General features: G+C 46.1%; 1 protein-coding gene across 1 annotated transcript in view; it reads right to left on the reverse strand.

Annotated features, from left to right (window-relative positions):
• Positions 1 to 20589, reverse strand: part of LOC131559630 (zinc finger protein 814-like) — a 289734-nt gene that overhangs the window by 169091 nt on the left and 100054 nt on the right. The window contains exon 4 of the mRNA XM_058808046.1: positions 16781 to 17371. Within this exon, the coding sequence (XP_058664029.1) occupies positions 16781 to 17371 (591 nt within the window). The remainder of the gene's footprint in view (positions 1 to 16780; positions 17372 to 20589) is intronic.

The following is a 20589-nucleotide window of genomic DNA, read 5'->3' on the forward strand; positions in this document are numbered from 1 at the left end:
CCAGGCATGCTGATAGCTGCCCCTGGCAGGTGGCACATGCCCTGGGCTGGCGAAGAGCCCTGAAGTCTGCAGGAGCTGCTCTGCAGGACAGCCCTGGGCAGCCCTGGCTGCAGCCCCAGCTTCACCCCCTGCAGCCGTCCCTGGCAGCAGCAGCCGTCCTGCCCTGTCCCTCTGACGGTGCCCAGGGCAGCCCTGCTCTGCAGTACATCCTCCCCCAAAGCAGAAACATCAGCAGAGCCATCCTTACAGTCACATCAGTTCTGTCCTGGGTCAGTTTAAGGAGATCCCTGCAGCCAGAGACTGACTGCTTCAGAAGTGGTGATGAGACAAAGTAGACATCCATTCTGAATTAAGTGAAGTGTCTAGCAGCAGTGAAAAGTCTGTGAGGCCAAAGCTGAAAGAAAAACTTGCATGCTGAGACAGCAAAGAGACAGAGAAAGAAAACCAGAAAAGACCACGAGGTCAATTTGCCCCCGACCTAAGAATTCCTTTAATAAAGAAGAACTAGTGATAAATGTCACGCAGAATGAATATGTATGAACCTATTGTGAAACTGTATACATATGCATTTAGAAGAGGAGACAAAAAGAGACCTGAGATCTTCAAGAGTACGCATGCCTTTTGAAGAGAATTTTCTCCGTATGCGTCCAGCGCCATAAATAAACATACCAAGCTTTACAACTTCTATTAAGTTGTGAAGTTTCTTCTTTTCTCTGCAAAACATTATGGCGAGCCAGGCAGGAGTTCTCTGTCCCCGCAGAGGCAGAAGAGATAGACAGACCTCCAAAGCGCGCCCTAAGATTTTTTTCCTAGTGAAGCTCCGCTTGTCTCAACTTGCCACCTGCGGAGACAGACAACGACCCGCTGGCCTGCAGAAGAAGATACAGTATGTACTGAAGAGCCCCCGGGAGAGAGAAAAGAGAGCAAGAGAGTAAACCACCCAGAGACGTCTGAGTTCAGCTGATGGAGCAGCTGTATTAGAGATGGAGTTCATCATTCTGATAGAGCAGAACCGCTAAAAGCTCTAGAAGTGAGCCAAGTGAACCCATGTATGTGTGTGTTGAAAATTCATCGTTCTGATAGAGCAGAACCACTAGTGGCTCTGGAGGTGAGCTAAGTGAACCCGTGCATGTGTGTATTGAGAGTTCATTGTTTTGATAGAGCAGAACTGCTGAGCGTGTGTGTGTTTTGTTTGTGTGTGTGTGTGATGTCCAGACACTGTGTTGCTGTATAGTTAATGTGTACATTGTGTAGTCAGTGCACTGTGTTTGTAATCGTGCAAGTAATAAGTGTATAGTGTATAAAAGAGAGTAAATCTACAGTACCCTACAGTGTGGAGAAGTCAGTACTACCAGTGTTTGAAGCAGCCGAGTAAGGCCTGAGGCACCAGCTGCAGCAAGCTGCGGGGGCAGAGAGAGAAGTGCCCTGCAGAGAAGCGAGTAGAAGAATGTCAGTGATAGTATTTATCGTGTTTAAATGTAGTGATTTGTGTAGATTTAGTACATTTTAACCGGGAGTATGAGCTCAGAGAGTTCCTTTGCCTTAGATGTTTAGACTTGATCTCTAGACTGTGTGCTGTTATTTTGACTGTGTCCAAGAAAAATTGATGTGAGTAAATGCCGAATTATAATATGCTTTGTTGTGTTGAGAAAAGTGAGCACTTTGAAAAATATGCCCTTTCCCAGTAATTTTGTGTGGTGATTTTCTTCCGCTGCATTGTAGTAATTTGATTCTCAGATTGTATAATAGTGTTTGTAGAGATTTTAAGATTTTGTTGCAACAAGAGTATCATTTTACACAAGAAAACTATAGTACAGTAATTTATGCTTAACTATGATAAAGCAAGTTAAAAGAATTCCAAGAATTCTCCCCCTCACAGCAATTCAAGCCTTAGCTCTAGTGAATTTAAAATAAAAGGAGGGAAGTGTGTGTGTCTGTGGGCATATCAGAGTTTCGGCTGTGACCAGCACAGCCTTTTTGCAAAGCAGTAGAACAAGTGTAAGTAGACACAGTGCTTAATTAGATTGTGCAAAAAGAGAACTAGAAAAGACTGATATTTTGTAAAACAGAGTTTATATAGAAGAGATGAATGAAATGAATTAGTTATTGAAACTTATGAGATTTATGAGACTTCAGTTAGTACTGCAGTAAGTCTAGACTAGAAACAATCTGCTGTAGAAATTTAAAGTTCTCTGTAACAAACAGAAGAGCCTGCCTTTGTGAGCAATTTCAGAGAGCCTTTAGTGCATCAAGAAGCTAGCATGCTGTATGAAGTGACAGTAGCTGTCCCCTGAGCACAGAGACAACTCTAGCTGCCCCGTCTCCCCAGAGAACACGAGAATAGCCTGTGAGCAAAAGCTAAATATGCAAGTATTATTGCAGTGCAGTGTTTATGAGAAACACTAGTATTGCTGTTTTGCTGTTCTAATAAGTGTCAAAGCACATGCCCCGAGTGTAAATTAGAAGTTTCTAGTCAAGCAGATTCAGAACCTAAAGTCTTAAAGCTTGTGTATAAGAATCACATCTGCCACCTAGAGCTGTGTGTATAAGAAGAAAATTGAAAAACTACTGTGAAAGTCTGTAAAAAAGTTTAAGTAGAAGCGAAATAAAGCAAAGAGAAATAAATAATAAGTACTGACCAGAACAAACGCAAACAAGTTCCTAAATTAGCCCCTTTTGAGAGGGGCTCACTGAGAAGAAGTTGCCAGTAAGAGCAGCTCAGAAAATAAAAAGATTTATAATACTTCATTGCTGTTAGTACTGTTTTATAATAAGAAGATAAATAGGATGGAGTTTTTGTATGCTGAAATGTCTTTTTATTTTAAAGAATCACCCAAAATGGCAAAGAGACTGTAAGATCAGACCACCCTCTAGTCTTAGCCCTTAAAAAAGAAAACAAAGCAAAGAGAAAGCAAATCAAACATGTTGTTCAGCATGCAGCATAAGATAGCAACATATAAAATCAAGCAAAGATTATCATGCTGAAATGCAAAGCAATCACAGTTCGCAAAATAAGTACATATGATTTGCTAAAAGCTCCTCCCAAAGTAAGAGAAGAAGAGTAAAGATAACCTCCCCAAAAGAGAAGAATTTTTGTCGACACAAGAGTCATATATTCAGTTTTAAATAAAGCTTTAGTACCTGTGGAGAAAGTTTATATTGTAGTGTGAAGAATGAACAACTAGCCAGTCTGAGAAAGCATGCTTGTGCAAAACTTTAAAGTAACATGTGTACTATGTGTACCTAAAGGCTTTTGTACGATTTGCTCAATTTACTAAACATTCTCAAATGAGAAAGGTTACTCTAGAAGCAAATAATATAAAGATGTTAAGCTTAACATTAACAGACACTGAAATTAAGAAAGACATTAGTAAAGAGATATTAGAATAAGTAAATAAGTGTTTTCAAAAGTATGAGCCTCTGCTGTACCAGAGAGAGTAAAAGATGCTCCCCCATGAGCACCAAGCTTAAAGAAAGAACACAACTAGTGAGAACTGAGTAGTACCCTCAAAATGAAGATAAAGAAAGAATCAGCCCAATAACTGATAGTACTGGATTAAGGGCTGTCAATAAGATAACACAGAATTTATACCCTGTGGTAGCAAATCCATATACTTTACTAACTTGTTTAACACCTGAGCTAACCTGGTTCACTGTTTTAGGCCTAAGAGATGCCTTCTTTTGCCTCCCTATCCACGAAGCCAGACAGAAAATTTTTGCATTCAAACACAACTCACATAGTCCATATGCCTGAAAGCTTCAAGATTCCCCACTCCGATTAGAGAACAGCTTACAAAGACCCAGAGTCCCAAGAAGCTCCACAAGAAAAAAGAAGTGGTTGCAGTACGTAGACGATCTTCTAGTAGCCACTCAGACGAGAGAAGCAAGAGAAGCCTGAACAGTAAGCCTTTTGAATTTCCTAGGACTCCAAGGACGCAGAGTATCAAAGAAAAAAGCACAAGTAGTGAAACAGAAGGTAATCTACCTAGAATAAGAAGTGAATGCTGAGCAGCAGACTTTTAGGCAGAGAAGCCCTATGCCAAACCCTGAAACCCCACACAATGATAGAACTCCGAACCTTCTTAAACATAGCAGAGTAGTGCCAGCTGTGAGTTTATAATTATAGACTGCTCATCAGACCCCTCTATGCTCCTATTGCCAATAGAAACAGAGATCTCCAGTAGACAAAAGACGCCACACGAGCCTTTCACCAGCTAAAGAGCGCCCTCATGTCAGCTCCAGCTTTGAAACTTCCAAATGTAAGTAAAGCATTCTTTCTATTTTTCCACGCAAAGAATAGCCCTTAGAATATTAGCTCAAGACTTAAGTCCATACCAGAGAGTAGTTGCTCACTTCTCTAAGCAACTAGATGCAACAGCCAAAGGATGGCCAAGTTGCCTCAGAGCTGTAGCAACAATTGTGCTGAATATTCAAGAGGCACGCAAGTTTACCCTGAGACAAAAATGACTGTGCTAGTGTCCCACACAGTGTCTGCAGTACTAGAAGTAAAGAGTAGCCACTAACTTTCACCACAGAAGTTTCTGAAATACCAGGCCATCATAGTAGAATAAGATGATGTAGAGATAGTAGTGACTAATATTGTCAACCCAGCTTCTTTTCTCAGTAAAATCAAAAAGAAGCAGTACACCATAGTTGCCTAGAGACCATTAAAGCTACCTACTCCAGCCGCCCAGACTTAAAAGACACTCCTCCAGAAAATGCAGAAACCTAGTTCACTGACAAGAGCAGCTACATTGCCAGTAGAAAGCAACATTGCAAAGTTCACAGTGACTACCTGCAGAGAAGTAATAGAGTCTAGACCCTTACCAACAGGTACCTCTGCACAGAAAGCTGAGATAAATGCATTGACCCATGCCTTAGAAACAGCAAAAGGCATTCAGAATTGTGCATGCACATAAAGCCATCTAGAAAGAGAAAAAACTGCTGACCTCACAAAGAAAGAAGAGACAATCCAGCTGCTAGAAGCAGTTCAGCTACCTGAAAAAGCATATTAAAGCACACCAAAGCGTGAGCTTAAAATTAGAAGAAAGAAATGAGCTAGCAGATAAAGAAGCAAAGAAAGCAACAAAGAGTGAAGTACAAATTTTCCTCGAAAGTAAGCCATAATACAATAATACTAATCAAAAGAGATGTACAACTGCAAGAAGTGAGCTACCATTGAAAGAGAGCTAGTAATCCCTTCCCATTTTCGTAGTTACTAGTGAAAAAAGAGCACTAGAAAACACACTAAATCCTAACTACTTAAAAGCCTTTTATAGAGTGTAGCTCCTTTCTTGAAATGACCAAAGCTGCAAGTGATACAGAGTGCATTGAAATGAAGTGTTGACTTTAAAGTAGTAATTTCCACAAGCTTTCTAAAACACACATCTAATTGAAAGAATCGTTGTATCATTGTCAAGAATTTATATGCCACTATCACTCAAGTAAGCCGACAATGTGATCCTTGCCTCCAGACTAACCCCAAAGTACCCCCCCAAGCCAAAACTCAATCAGACTGAGAGAAGCCATGAGCCTGTACAGCAGCAGCAAATCAACTTCTCAGAACTCCCAAGGAAAGGGGGGTATCAGTATTTACTAGTATTAATAGATACATTTTCAAAATAGCCAGAAACATTCCCAACCAAAACTGTCAAAGCTCAAAAAGTAACCAAATTATTTTTACAAAAAATAATACCATGCTTCAGAGTTCCAGCCACAATATCCTCAAATAAAGAATCACATTTCATTTCCAAAATAGTGCAACAAATTAGTAGCCATCTAGACCAAAGAGTTAGATAGCCTAGAAATGATGTATATGTTAAGTCTATTACAGAGAAGACTTCAGAACCACAGTAAGAAAAACCACTGCAAGTACTTCTCACTACCTTCACTGCAATCAAAATCAAGGAGCAAAATGCCTAAATCCATCACTCTCAAGTGAAGAAAGCCCAGAAGCCCCTTCAAAAGTGACACCAAAAGACAATGAACTGAGACTAAAACTTACTCGAGCAAAATGAGTATATTGCAATCGAGAGTAGTTCATACTTTAGTTTACAAAATTGTTTTGTATAGAATTATAACTAAAGTTTTAGAACTAGAGAGTACCTCTACCCAAAGCAATGCTGAATAGCCTTAGTCCCTAGCATTTAATCAGTATACTAAATCCATGAGAAAACCTTCTGAAATAAAAGATTTAAACATATCTACTATAGTAATCCACGAGAATCAAGTATGTGAAGAGCAAAAATAGCAAGAACAAAAACTGCAGACACTTCAAAGAATCAGAAGAAAAAAGATCAAAGTAAAGTGCCAAGTCATCAATAGAGTAGCTTATGAAAGACCAGATGTAATTAATGTCTAAACCTCCCCTAGTGTATATGAACACCAAAAAGTCTGTAATAACCTAATCAGTTTCCTTAAGTCATTTTCCAAGCTAGTTAGCTGAACACCCAAGCAATAGCTAGTAAAGAGTGCTAAACTGCAAGTAGTAAATTAACCCAAGCAAAAAAAGTGATTTTCTTTATTTATAGCTATCCCTTTTCCTACTGAGATTTAGATCAGTGATTGTCCCAGTCTGAAACAGTTAGATTCTGCTTAAAAGAAGTAGAAAGAGACCCCCCTCAGAACTCAGCAACAAACTGTAAGATTTTGAGCGTCGCTTTTGTGCTGAGTGTTTCAAGTAACAGAAACCTAATCCCAGTTTCTTCTAAAGCACTGCAATAAATTTAAGCTCTTCTCTCAAATTTCCCCATCATTATTTACTCAAAGCTTAGACCTGAAATCTTTCTACCCAAATCCCATATGTTCCAGCCAGTTTTATTCTCATCTGTTTGACAAATACTGTTATCTTCTGCCCTGAACACAGTCCACAGCTTGATCTTAGCTAGAAGCAAAGTAAGTAAAGTTTTGTAGACCAAATGAGACATTCCTGCTTGCCACACATCTAAGAAATCAAGTGCTTTAGAAAGAGAAAGAGAAGTTAGATTCCCTGAAGTCTCTACATTTCAAAACAAATATCTGCCTCAAGTATGACCTAAACCTCTGTCAAATACGCTTGTGAAGTGTGTCTGAATTTACAGTGTGAGCCCAACACATCCCTCTGACAAGAAAAGACAGTCATAGACAGAAAGCAATTCCTAGTCCCCGTAACAAACATCTAACTAACATATTAAAGACAAAATTAAGAGTTTTAAATAAAATTAATTCAAAAATACTAATAAATAAACTAGCCACTGCAGCAAGTAGCCTAACAAAATTAAAGCAGCCTTTATAGTAATCTCTATTAGCATTAAGAACTAGCCAGTGACAGATTTCAAAAGTACTGCCAAAGTAAAGAAGTATAAAAAAGCCAAAGACCAAGACCACAAGTTGATAGTAGAAGCACTTAGTATAATTCAAGATAATGTATCTTTAGCTTTCAGTTGTATGCAAGCACAGTTAAAGATGCAAGCAACAGCAGCTCTAATCATATAAGAAAAGAGTAATTTTCCGGCTAAAATTAAAAAAATTGTGTAAGATAATGCAATTAATATTAAAAAGAAGTTTCAATCCTAGTAGACTATGGTGAATTTCACCTATAATCCTGTTTCTAATGTGGCCACTGCCTTTGTGCTTACCATACGTAATGCCACTGTTTATGTTATCCATCCCATCATTGCCCTAAGATTAAACCATGAAAAAACAATACTCTATCCTTCAGAACATAGAGTGTGGGCACGAAAAGATAAACGAAAAGTAACAGACAGTAAACTGATGTGTTTAGACACTAAACAAAGTATTTGCCACTTTGAAATTCATCCAGTCACTAACCAAAAAGCTGGGCTCATATATACTAAAAAAAAGTGTATGCTTGAGAACTGCTTGTGCTGCTGTACAAATTGATAGCAATGATGTTATTCTGTCTAATAAAAACCATTCTAATCTCTATATTTGTAATTTTGTTAAAATTATTGAGTGTGATTTTTTGTATTTAGTACCAGTAACATCCCACCAACTGATTACAGCCAATTACACAATGTATCACAGACTACCACCTACCCCTATTGAGATGAACCTTATATCAGTAAAACAATTAATTGAGCACCAAGACCTACTAGAAGTCTTAAAAGAAATCCAAAAAAGTAAAAAGAAAACCTTAATTGCTGTCCAACATAATACAAAAGAGATAACCAGAGTTCTACAAAAAATAAAACAAAATATAGATCATCACTAGTAAGATGTGATCTTCAAGTAGTCACCAACTGCAAATGGAATCTTTAATAAGTTGTGCCACCCCATTGTAGTTTTACTAATATTAGTTGAGATAAGCTTAAGATGACCTATTATATTATTAATTTAAAACTAAAGAATACTAAAACAAATAGCTGTGCTAACCTCTTTATCAAACGTATATAGTGAAGCATTAAAAGACACTTATTGTCATAAAAGTTTCCATTAAGTAAAAGAATTTACTTATTTCCAAGGAAAGGGGGGAATGAGACAAAGTAGAGATCCATTCTGAATTAAGTGACGTTTCTAGCAGCAGTGAAAAGTCTGTGAAGCCAAAGCTGAAAGAAAAACTCGCATGCCGAGACAGCAAAGAGACAGAGAAAAAAACCAGAAAAGACCACAAAGTCAATTTGCCCCCAACCTAAGAATTCCTTTAATAAAGAAGAACTAGCAATAAATGTCACGCAGAATGAATATGTATGAACCTATTGTGAAACTGTATACATATGCATTTAAAAAAAAGAGATAAAAAGAGACCTGAAATCTTCAAGAGTACACATGCATTTTGAAGAAAATTTTCTCCGTATGCGTACAACGCCGTAAATAAACATACCAAGCTTTACAACTTTTATAAAGTTGTGAAGTTTCTTCTTTTCTCCGCAAAACAGTGAAGATTTCTCCATGAGTTCAGAATTGTCCTTCCAGCTGCTTTGAGCCTCTGTCTGCTTCTCTGCTCTCAGATACCTGCAGGCAGTGCCCTCAGCCCTGCTGAGCTGGGAGAGGAGCTGCTCTTTAAGAGTAATGTCTTTTTGAAGTTCTTCTTGGTTTCCAAGAGCTCCTTCTGTGCCAGGAGCCTGGGCCAGCTCATCAGCACAGCTCAGCAGCACAAGGACTTTAATGAGCCTCTTGGGGATTTGGTGTTGTTTACATCAGACTCAATCCCTGAGTCAGTGTTAAAAACACTTCTCAAGAACTCAAAGTCAGATTAAAACTTCAAATTTTCTAAAAGTTTAATAAGTCTCTCTGAGAAAGTGTCCCCAGGTTCCAGTTAGAGCAGAACAGTGGAGGCAGTGATGACAGCTGGAGACAAACAAGGAAAAGGTGTCTCTGGTGCTGAGCAAACCTGGATGTGTTTCAGGAATGCAAAGGGCCAAGGCCTGAGCCCCAGCCCCTGGCCAGGCAGATCCTGTCCCTCCCTCCTTGCTCAGGGCTCTTCCCGGGATGGGCACTGGCATGTGGGGATGTGCAATGGCAAGGGCAGGAGCATGGGGCGGCCCCTGCCAGGCTGCTGAGCAGGGACAAGGAGGCAATGAGGCTCCAGGCCTGCAAGGGTCACTTGCCCCCTCGTGGCCTCAGGCCCAGGCCCAGCAGCCACGGCCAAAGTGCTGCCCAAGTTGGCTCTGGCAGGGCTGTCTTGCAGCTGCTGCCCATCCCTGTGCCCTGTGCAGCCCAGGCTGTCCCACAGTGTCTCTGCCTTGCGCCTCTGTCCCTGCAGGCTGTCGTCATCCCCCGGCTGCCCCACCTGGCTGGGCCCTTCCTTTGCACCAAGCTCTGCCTCCTGCCTGCCTCTGCCTGCCCACACAAAGCCTTGGGCTGCTCCAGGCTCCTGCTGGGGACATGCTGCACCACAGCCCTGCGCTGGGAGGGAAATTCCTTTCTCCTTGTTCCCAAACTGGGCCTCCCCAGCCACCCTTAGCATTGATTTTTTCTATTCAGGCTGTTCTCTACTTTGTCAGAGCTATTCACCAACTCTGAAAGCACCCTTCAGTCCCTCCCAGGGCTCTCCTCTGCTGTCCTCAGTTTCTACCCCGCTGAGCACAGAGCTCCTCTGTCCCTATACAGTGCTCATCTGCTTGAGGCCATGGGTGCCTGGATAAGAAGGACAGTTCTTTTCTACAGGAAGGAAACCACAGAGCCCCAGGGTTTTGAAGGCAGATCAGAGGCAGTCACCAGAGGCCAGGGCTAGCCAGACCTGTCTGTCCTTGCAGCTTTTGTCTGAAAGCAACCCTTGGGTATTTGTGGACTTTTGGAGGTGCAATTCCATTTCAGCCATGATTGCTTGGACCAGAATGACTATTCTTCTCCACATGAAGGAAAGAGCAGAGCCTCAGTGTTTCAAAGGCTGATTAGAGGCAGCCCCAAGGAGGCCAAGGCCAGCCAGACCTGTTTGTCTCGGCAACTTTTGTCTGGGAGCAGTCCTTGGGTAGATAGATTTTGGGAAGCCAAATTCCAGTTTTGTCCATGAGCACCTGGACAAGAATGACAGTTCTTCTCCATAGGAAGGCAAGTACAGAGCCCCAGAGTTTCAAAGGCAGATAAGAGCTGGCCCTCAGGAAGCCAAGGAAACCTAGACAGTCCTGGCAGCTTTTGTCTGGGAGCTGTCCTTTGATATAAGGAATTTTGGAGGCAGATTCCCAATTTTGGCTATGAACACCTGCACTTGAAAGATGATTTTTCCATGGAAAGAAAAGCACAGCCCCCCAATGTTTTGAAGGCAGATTAGAAGTGGCCCCCAAGATGCCAAGGCCACCCAGAGCTGTCTGTTCTGGCAGGTTTCATACAGGAATCATCCTTCGATATAACTGAATTTGGACGTGGAATCCCAATTTCAGCCATGAACCCCTGGAGGAGTGGGAGAGTTCTTTCCCACAGGAAGGAAAGCACAGAATTCCAGGGTTTTAGGGTCAGATGAGAACCAACCCTCAACATGCCAAGGTCAGCTGGACCAGTCAGGCCAAGCCAACCAGAACTTTTCCATGTTCTTGGATCCTTGGGGCCCTGCAGCATCACAATTGCCCCTTGGTTCCATGAGGCCCCATAGTATCACAACAGATCTTTGTTTCCCCAAGTCCAGTGATTTCACCATGGTCTCTTTGGGTCCCCATTGGCACAATGGCCCCTTGCTTCCATGAGGCCTTGCAGTGTCAAAATGGTTTCCTTGGTTCCAGGGGACTGCGCAGAGTGCCACAATGGCCCCTTGGTTCTGTTGGGCTCCCCAGGATCACAATGAACCCTTGGTTCCAAAAGGCATGGCTGTGGCACACTGGCCTCTTGCTTCCATGAAATCTTGCAGTGTCACAATTGCTTTGGTTCTATGAGACCCTATGGTGTCACACTGGCCCCTTGGTGCCATGGGGACTCAGAGTGCCAGAACAGTCTCATTGCTTTTATGAGGCCCTGCAGTGTCACAAAGAGCTCCTTGGTTCCACAAGGCCCCGCAGAGCCCCTTGACTCAACAAGGCCTCAAAATGCCATAATGTTCTCCAGGATTCCATGAGGCCCAGCAGTGTCACAAGGGCACCTTGGCTCCATGAAGCCCTGAAGTATGGAACGGCCTCTTGATTCCATTGGGCTTCTCACTGTTACATGAGTCCCTGGTTCCACCGAGCTCTGCAGTGTCACAGTGGTCTCCTTGGTTCCAGAGAGTCAGCATGTCCCCGTGATCTCATAGAGCCCCACTACGATCCCCTTGATTCCATGAGGCCCTGCCGTGCTACAATGACCCCTTAGTTAAATGAGGCCCTGCAGTATCACAACGACCCCTTGGTTCCATTGGGACCTGAAGTGTCATAACGGTCTCCATGGTTCCATGAGGTCCCGGAATGTCACGATGAGCTTTTGGTTCCATGAGCTTTTTTACAGTCAACAACATTCTCCTTGTCTCCACAGTGTCATAATTGATCCTTTGTTCCATGACGTGCCTGGCCTCCCACAGGCTCTCAGAGACCTTCTCCCCCTCAAGGTCCCCAACAGCCTTTCATGGCCCCTCAAAACTCCTCCTGGCCCCTCATGACACCTCACAGTTCCATCATGGCCCATCACATTCCCTGACAGCCTCCCACAGCTCCTCACAGCCCGTCATGGCCCATCCCAGAGCCCCTCCCAGCCGCTCACAGCCCCTCACGGCCCCTCACGGCCCCTCACAGCCCCTCATGGCCCCTCACAGCCCCAGGCCTGGGGCTCCTCCCAAAGGAGGAGGGGTCGGGCCCTGCTTGTTCTCCTTTCATTTCAGTCCTTTCACAGCCATGAGTGCAGAACGGCTGAAATGGAGCCTTTCCACAGCGTTTCCCTCAGGGCTAACTGCGGGCTGAAGCTCTGTGCTGGCGCTGGCCCGAGCGCCACCATCCCTGCAGCCGCCAGGCCTTTGCTGTCCCCCTGTGTCCGTTCCCTGTCCCCGAGTCCAGCCCGGCTCTGGCAGCAGCAGCAGCCGCAGCACAGGGAGCGCCGGCCCGGCCCAGCCGGGGCTCCCGGCCAGGAGCAGCAGCAGACCAGGCCCCTTCCCGCCTGCTCCTGCCTCGGCTCCCGAGGGCTTTTTCCAGCTCAGTTCTGGAACAGAGCAACCAGCACCCACACAGAGCCCTGACTGCTCAGGGCCCGCCTGTGCTGCCCTGAGCCAGCCCTCAGAGGAAGACAGGATCGGGTTCCAGCGCTGTTTTCAGCTCTGTTTGACTCACCCTGAGGTGACAGCAGGAGGCTGCTGCTGCCTTTGCCTTTGGAATTGGGGATCATGGTTGCTCTTGGCCCTCTTGTGCTTGCCACTTGAATTTTATCCATAAAACTGCAAATGCCTCTTTCAGTTGGTGCTATCCATGGTGCTTTCAGGACAGTGAAGTCAGTATTATTGTAGCAGTCATAAAGATCAGCAGATACTGGAATGCCCACCAGCCCCTGAGCACTAAGGCGAGGGGAATTAAAGCCACACAGGCCACATTTGCAGAGTTCAAACAAAGCCCTGTTACTGAAGCTGTTGAAATAGAAAAAACTGACAGAGGCCACCACAGAAATTGCCTCCTCAATGTGGAATTAAATTAAAAAATCCACCAGGAGAAACAGAAACCAGAACTTCTTGACTCGCTTCATTGCTCCTTCCCAGCAGCAGGAAACACAGATGCCCAGAGGTGTTTTGCACTGCTGCTGCCCCCAGTTTGAGCCCAGGCTCTGCCCAGTCCCAGTGGGAACCTGAGCCCAGCCCAGGGAGCTCAGCGCACGCGGGGCCAGGCCCAGAGCCCCGGGCACGGCCGCCCATTGCGGGGCAGCGGCACAGGCGGAATGTCCTGCAGCCCAAACCTCCTGCTCCTGCCACACAGCACCAGCGCTCTCCCCCTCCTCCTCCTCTCCCAGCACGGCACAAATTCCAGCTCAGAGGAGGCTTCCCCATACAGGGCTCGGGCTCCTGTTCCAGCCTGAGTGTCCCTGCAGAGGAACAGGGCATCTTTCAGGCGCTTCCAGAAGCTCAGGCTTCACACTTCATGGGGAATCTGGGATGCAAATGGCCTTGTTAAGAAAGACAAAGACGAGGGAATGGATTAGCAGTTATTAGATAAAGATCACTTTTCTTCCAGGCAAGATTCACCAAGTCATTCTCTGCATTTTTCCTTTTCAGATTCTTACAGTTGGCTGCTCTGGGAGGCCCAGCTTGTTCTGGTGCTTCTCATGAACTGATTGTGCTCTTGATTTATGCACCAAGCACCAGATGTGGAATCATCTACACTGAACTCAGAAACAAACTCCCTCTGTTAGAGCATTTTCACATTCCAGATAATTTTCAAGATGTCCAGTGACAGGTTGGAATGATTATCACACAACTCTCCACTTGTGGCTGCAGGCTCTGGAGATTCTTCCTCTGCATTCAGCCAGGTTTGTATTCTCTAACAATTCCTGGTACCACCTCCTGTTTTCTTAGCCTGGAACAGTAACAATGAAAACCTTACCCACAGCACAACTCCCCAGTCCACCAGGAAAAAAAGGACAAGATGTCAAGTTCTCCAAACCTTTGTCCTGCTTTGCTGCAAGAGTCCTGCTGCATGCACAGTGCGGAAAGCCAAGAGAAGCTGCAGGTGGTGGCACATCTTGTGACAGGAGCTTGACCTCATTCTCCAGGAAAGGTTTTTGAAAAGAACAGACGGGATTACGGAGAAGATTACCGAAAAACTGAACCAGCGTTCCAGAAATGAAATGAAAATGGAAAGAAACCATCTGAAATGTTTCCCTCAATTTATTTCTATGCTCCCCTTTTCCATCTTGCACTACTTCTCCATGTCATTCATTCCAAATGGATCTCACCTTTAAGGTTTAATGACTTAGCGAGTTTTAGACACTGTAAAATACCACAAACTGCAAACAGTTTGCCTTCCCGTGTTTTTGTTGGAAAGCAATGTTGGAGCCATCAGTGCAGTACTTGGGTCGGGCATGAATCCTGCAGCCATGACCGTGGTCACAGGGGTTTTCAGGATGAGAGAGAGAAGAGAATGTTGACTCCATGATCAGAAGGCTTGATTCATTATTTTATGATATATATATATATTACATTATAACTATACTAAAAAGAAAAGAAAAGGAAAAGTTTCCTCAGAAACTCCTAAGCAAAGAATAGAAAAGAATGATAACAAAGATCAGTGTCTCGGCAGAGAGCAAGAGCCAGATCTGCTGTGAGTGTTCAGTACGTCCAAACATCCACAGGAGACCAATCATGGATCCACTTGTTGCATTCCACAGCAGCAGATAACCATTGTTTACATTTGTTGCTGAAACTTCTCAGCTTCAGCAGGAAAAATCCTAATGAAAGGATTTTAATGAAAAGATGTCTGCGACATGCAGGCAGGCAATGTGCCCCGGCAGTGTGTGACCCTCAGCAGGGACAATGCTCAGCAATGCTGCAGGCAGGGAATGTGCCCCGGCAGTGTGTGACCCTCAGCAGGGACAATGCTCAGCAATGCTGCAGGCAGGGAATGTGCCCCGGCAGTGTGTGACCCTCAGCAGGGACAATGCTCAGCAATGCTGCAGGCAGGCAATTTGCCCCGTCAGTGTGTGACCCTCAGCAGGGACAATGCTCAGCAATGCTGCAGGCAGGGAATGTGCCCCGGCAGTGTGTGACCCTCAGCAGGGACAATGCTCAGCAGCGTTGCTGTGCTCGGTCCCCATGGAACCATGCCAGGAGCAGCTGCTGAGCTCAGCAGCCATCGCAGCCCCCGCCCTGCTCCAGAGCCCCTTGGCAGGGTGGGCTCCTGCCCTGGCTCTGTGTGCCAGGAGCCGGCAGCGCTGGGTGCAGGGAGCCCAGGGAGGGCACAGAAACGCTGGGTGAGAAATGCTGGGGCACAGCGAGATGGGTGAGTGCAGCCGGCCAGGGCAGAGGAGCAGCACGCACAGGGGGCACAGCCTGCAGGACAGATGGCCAAGGGGAGAAAAAAACAAATTGCTCAGGAGGGTGGAGAACAAACTTTTAGTTGCAAACTTCAGAGAATGATGTACTTGGGAAATCTTAAACAGCATTGAATTATAGTAAAGCACTTCATATAGCACTGACTTAGCAAACTCTAACCTGTCCAATTGCAAGTTAACCAGATTTTGAGAAGAGGAAGTCAGGAGAAGAGAGAGAGGGAGAGAGAGATCCATAGTCAGCCTTGGATCTCAGCTGCTGTGAGCTCTGGGGCCGTGGGACATGTCAGTGTCACACCCGTGTCACAGCCTGACCTGCTCTGGTTCCTCTCCCAGGTGGGGTTTGTGGGGTGCCAGGGGCTTGGCTGCCACTTTTGGGCTGGGCCAGAGACTGCAGTGGCTGGGGTGGGGCAGTGACCACTCCATCTTTGCAGAACTCTCCCTGCCCCCAAACACACACTGGAGATGTCTGGGGCTGTTCATCATTTCTCTGCTCTCCAGCACCAAGGCAACGGACTCTGGCTACAACTCTGAGCTCGTGCCCAAGGCAACCACCCCTGGCAATGGGGGTCCATGGAGCTGCTCTCAGGAAACTCCCATGAGCTGGGGAGTGCCCCAAAACTGCCTCAGAAAGATGAGAGACCTCAAAAATCTCTTCAGGAATGTGGATTATTAAAAAACTCACTCAGTAATGGGCTCCCCCTCCCTTCATCATCCCCAAACTTTGGCTGTCTCATTTCAGACCCCAACCCACCTCCCCAATCCCAACCCCAACTCATCCCACCCCTCCTGGACATCAAGACCCCCTTCCCAAGCCATATTTCCCCCATTTTCCACCTCCCAAACACCACTCCACCCATCCTGTCCCACCCAATGCCCATCTCAACCCTCCTGATTTGAAGCCATCTTTGCTCAATCCCCTTCCAACCCCATTCCATACCAAAGAGCAGTGGAATCGAGGAATTTTGGGGTGGGATTGAGTAGTTTTCAGTGGCATTGAGGTGACAGATTGAACCCTCTTGTCTCTTTGAGTGCCAAGAAAAAGGAAATGAGTACACCAAATACCCTCCAAAACCCCAAATTCTCGCAATTATTTCCCTGAATCTCAGATTCCCCTGAAACACAAGTAAAAAGTGAGGCTTTAGATGCCTTTGATGAATTTATTGATTTTTACCCCAATTTCCTCTGGTTTTAAGGGATGAAGATGAATCCAAAGAAAATTAGGACCAAAATAAAAGAATAACCATCCCAGTGTCTTCCCAACATGGATCACAGGGAATGTGGATCGCCAGGGCTCTGACCAATGTGGTTCCTCCCATGGGGGATGAAGCTGGAGCAGTGCATGAAGCTCCTTCTGCAGTTGGGGCACTCACAGAGCTGCCCTTACTGGTGACTCTGTTGGTGTCGGGTAAAGAACGAGCGGTCTGAGAAGCTCTTCCCACACTGGGGACACTCGTAAGGCCTCTCCCTGTTGTGGATGCGCCGGTGCCTGATGAGGGTAAAGTTGTGCTTGAAGCCCTTCCTGCAGTCAGGGCAGTGGAAAGGCCTCTCCTCTGTGTGAATGCGCTGGTGCAGGAGAAGATTTGAGCTGGTCTGAAACTTCTTCCCACATTGGGGACACTCAGAGGGCCTCTCCCCAGTGTGGATGTGCTGGTGCCTAACAAGGTTGGAGCTGCCCTTGAAGCCCTTCCCGCATTCAGGGCAGGTGAAGGGCATCTTCTCGGTGTGAATCTGCTGGTGGCAGAGGAGATCGGAGCTGGTGTGAAACCTCTTCTGACACTGGGGACACTCATAGGGCCTCTCTCCAGTGTGGGTGTGTTGATGGGTGACGAGGGCGAAGCTGCAGCTGAAGCCCTTCCCACACTCCCCACACTCGTAGGGCCATTCCCCGGTGTGGATCATCTGGTGGCTGATGAGGTGGTTGCTCTGTTTGAAGCTCTTCCCACATTGCAAGCACTTGTGGGGCTTCTCCCTATCATGAAGCTGCTCATGAACCAACATCTCTGAGCTCTGCCTAAAGCTCTGTCCCCCTTCCTGGCTCTGGGTGGTTCTTTCTTCCTCAGAGAATCCTGGGCTGGCTTTGAAGCCCCTCCTCCTGTGGGATCTCTGGAACTTTTCCTCCCCACTAGAATTCTGCACTGTGGCACTGCTCAAAACAGCCTCTTCCACGAGGTTCTGGTGCAGGGATTTGTCCTCCCTGGTCTCCATCCTCAGCTCCTTCTCTGGGGTAGGAAGGACAAGGAGAGGATGGGATTTGCCTCCATGCCACAGGGAAGGGGAAGGAGATCCCCCCAGTGCATCCCCAGCAGGACGGCGTTGACAGCAGGGTTGTCCTGCAGCCGGGGGCCATGCTGGGCTGGGAGACGGAGCAGGAGAGAGGGGGAAAGGGGCACTGACTTCCTCCTCACCTGCCTGGGTGTCCCAGGGCATATTCCTCTTCCTTGTAGCCTTCTCCTCCTCCATTCAGCCAAGGTTTGGGAATGGGATATCCTGGTTTGGGAAAAACAAGGTGTGAATCCCTTGGATTGGGAATTCCTCCCAACCAAATCCATCTCCAGAAGTCATCTGGTGTCCATAAAAACTTCCAAAAATCAAGAAAAAAAAAAGCCACCAGGAGTGTCCCATTTCCAGTCTCATCCCTCTGGGGTTCTGGTGGTTCCCCTCCTCAGGGATGCTGAGAATCCCATGGGTCCTGGGGATCCCTCTCTCCAGGGTCCTGCTTAGTGATGCTGGGGGAATTTCAGGGTCCCCCTCTCCAGCGTCCCCCCACTCCAGCCACTTGGGGATCCTCTGTCTTCCCACCACCCTGTCCTGGATTTGGGAAAATTTGGGAGAAAACCTCCAAAAGGGTTTTCTCTAAAAAGAAAATTCAAGCAGCCACTCCCCCAACCAGATCAGGAAAAGATTTCCTCAGAGAAAACGGGAAAAAAACCTGTTTATTTAACAGGCAAAACATTCACCAGCACAAAAAAATGAACAATATTAAACAATAAAACCTCTTGCCGCTACAAAAGAGATGACAAACTCAGAAAGTCCCTCTGTGGGCAGTAGCTCAGCTCAGTCTCTTATCAGTCCCTCTGGCACTGGAAATGCCACAGCCCAGGCTCAGCCTAGTGGGCCGCAGGTGCAAGCTGCTGGTGCGGTCGGGGTGTTCAGTGCAGAGCAGGTTTAAACAACTCCAAAGAAAAAGAAAAACCACAGTCCAGGGAACTTCTCTGTCTCAAGTGATCTAAAAACTAACTAAAAGCAAAGGAGAGCTCTTTCCTGCTGTCTGTCTGTCAGCAGACAACTGATACCTTAGGTTTTAAGTTTTTCTATTGTGTTTTGGTGTGCAGCTTTTAGCTGTATATTAAGTGCTACTAATAAATATCTTTTCACAGAGTGGTGAAGACAAAACAATCCTGTTCTAGCTGGATACTCAAGGACAAGCTCTTCAAACTTCAGGCCCAAAGCATAAACAACATGAAAAGAGGAGGGCAGGCAAGCAAGCAAGGAAGACGAAACTTCATAATTTGAAGCTATTAATTGGGCAGTTAACTCCTATATATAAATGTACTAAAATTTACAAAAATGTGAGATCTCGTGACCAAGCCCTCTTTTGCTCCCATCTCAGAGCCATCCAGGCAGAGCCACATCTGTGGCTCCAGTACTCCCAGGGTGTGACCTTTGAAGGCACTTCAATAAATATCTAATTTACTCCACTTAACTCAGTCTGGCCTCTATTCCAGCTCCTTAAGGCATCACAACACTCCGGGAGCCAGAATGTGGAGGAGTGAGTGCAGTATCTGAAAACAAACTGCAGCTTCTTCCTCCTGCCCTTCACTCTCAGAGCCAGCCTTCAAGGTGCAGAACTCATTTCTGGGCTAAACAGACTGATGGGGGTACAGGCATCATGAAGTCACCCCAGGACACGCCCCTGTCAGGGTCAGGGGGTTCCGTCCCCGCCTCATCTCCGGGCTGCCGGGGGGCCCGCAGCTCCGGTATCGCCCCTTCCCCTCTCCAGGCCCCGGGGGTCCCCCGTTCCACAGCCCCGGCTCACACGGGGATCCCCAAAACCAATGTCCCGCCCCGTTTGTACCCGGGACCCCCCTGAGGGGTGATCGCGGCTCCTCTCACCCAAAAAAAGCTCCTCTTAGGGAGCCCAAAGATATCCGGGGCTCGAGTCCGGGTTCTGCTGGCTCCGAACACTCACCAAAAAAATCCTCCTGGAGACCCCTGGCTGGAGTAATTTGGGAATTTAGCTACTTGAGCTGGGCTTCTTCTGGGACTTTTAGCAGCCTTGTGTTCCTCACCTTGGAGTGAATAAACCTTGTCAGTCTTGCTGGTATCATTTGCTCCCTTTCCTCCAGTGATTTTAACAAACTTTTCAAGGAAGGACAAGAAAATATTTTCTTTTTCACTGGCCATCCACAACAGCCATTTTCCTCATAAGTTCTCCCATAAGCTCCCCAGGAGGAAGGAGGGACTGTGTCCAAATTTCCAAGAGTTCTTCCAGAAAGAACCACAATCTCCTCAGAGGAAGGAACCATGCTGTTGTCAGAGGCACTTGGGGTCAAAGAACAGTGCCTGAACTCACTGTGCCAAAATATTGTTGCAATATGGTTAAGAATACTGGTAGAGAGATGCCTCTGCTCCAATTAAGGTGCTAACGAGACCAAATCCAAAGTAGATTTTATTAAACAGTAAATGTGAGGTAAAGAGAGAGATCGAAAAAAGGGAAAAGGAGGGGAGAGCAAGGGAGTGACAGGGACAGAGACCTCCCCTGGAGAAGGGCAAGTGTGACATTGTGCCCTGTGTGTGTGTTGCCATCCCACGGTGGGGGTTTTACAGCTGAGCCAGTTTGGGTAAGGGGAGTGGTGTTCACCCCCTGAGCAAGGATTACCCCACTGTTTCAGGGTGCAATGTAAGATGTAACCAAATGCATGTTTTCAATCCCCATCTTCATCAACTGTTATAAACAGGTGGGGCAGGGTTCTTTATCTCTTCCATGACTCACCCCTGATAACGCCCTCCAGGGGAGACATCTTCTGTGAATGGGCCATTGAATGTCACTGCAGGACTGATAAAATTCCATCATCCCATTGTGGGATGCTCTGCCCAGGGGGAAGAACCAAGCATTCCTACCTGGATATAAGCTGAGGTATGAAAGACCAGGAGCACCTTGCCTACTGGATTCCCAGAGGACAAGAGCTCCATAACCACCACTGGACCTTCAGAGGAAGACCA

The sequence above is a fragment of the Ammospiza caudacuta genome, chromosome 7 (assembly GCF_027887145.1).
Source record: "Ammospiza caudacuta isolate bAmmCau1 chromosome 7, bAmmCau1.pri, whole genome shotgun sequence".
In the NCBI taxonomy this organism is placed as follows: domain Eukaryota; kingdom Metazoa; phylum Chordata; class Aves; order Passeriformes; family Passerellidae; genus Ammospiza; species Ammospiza caudacuta.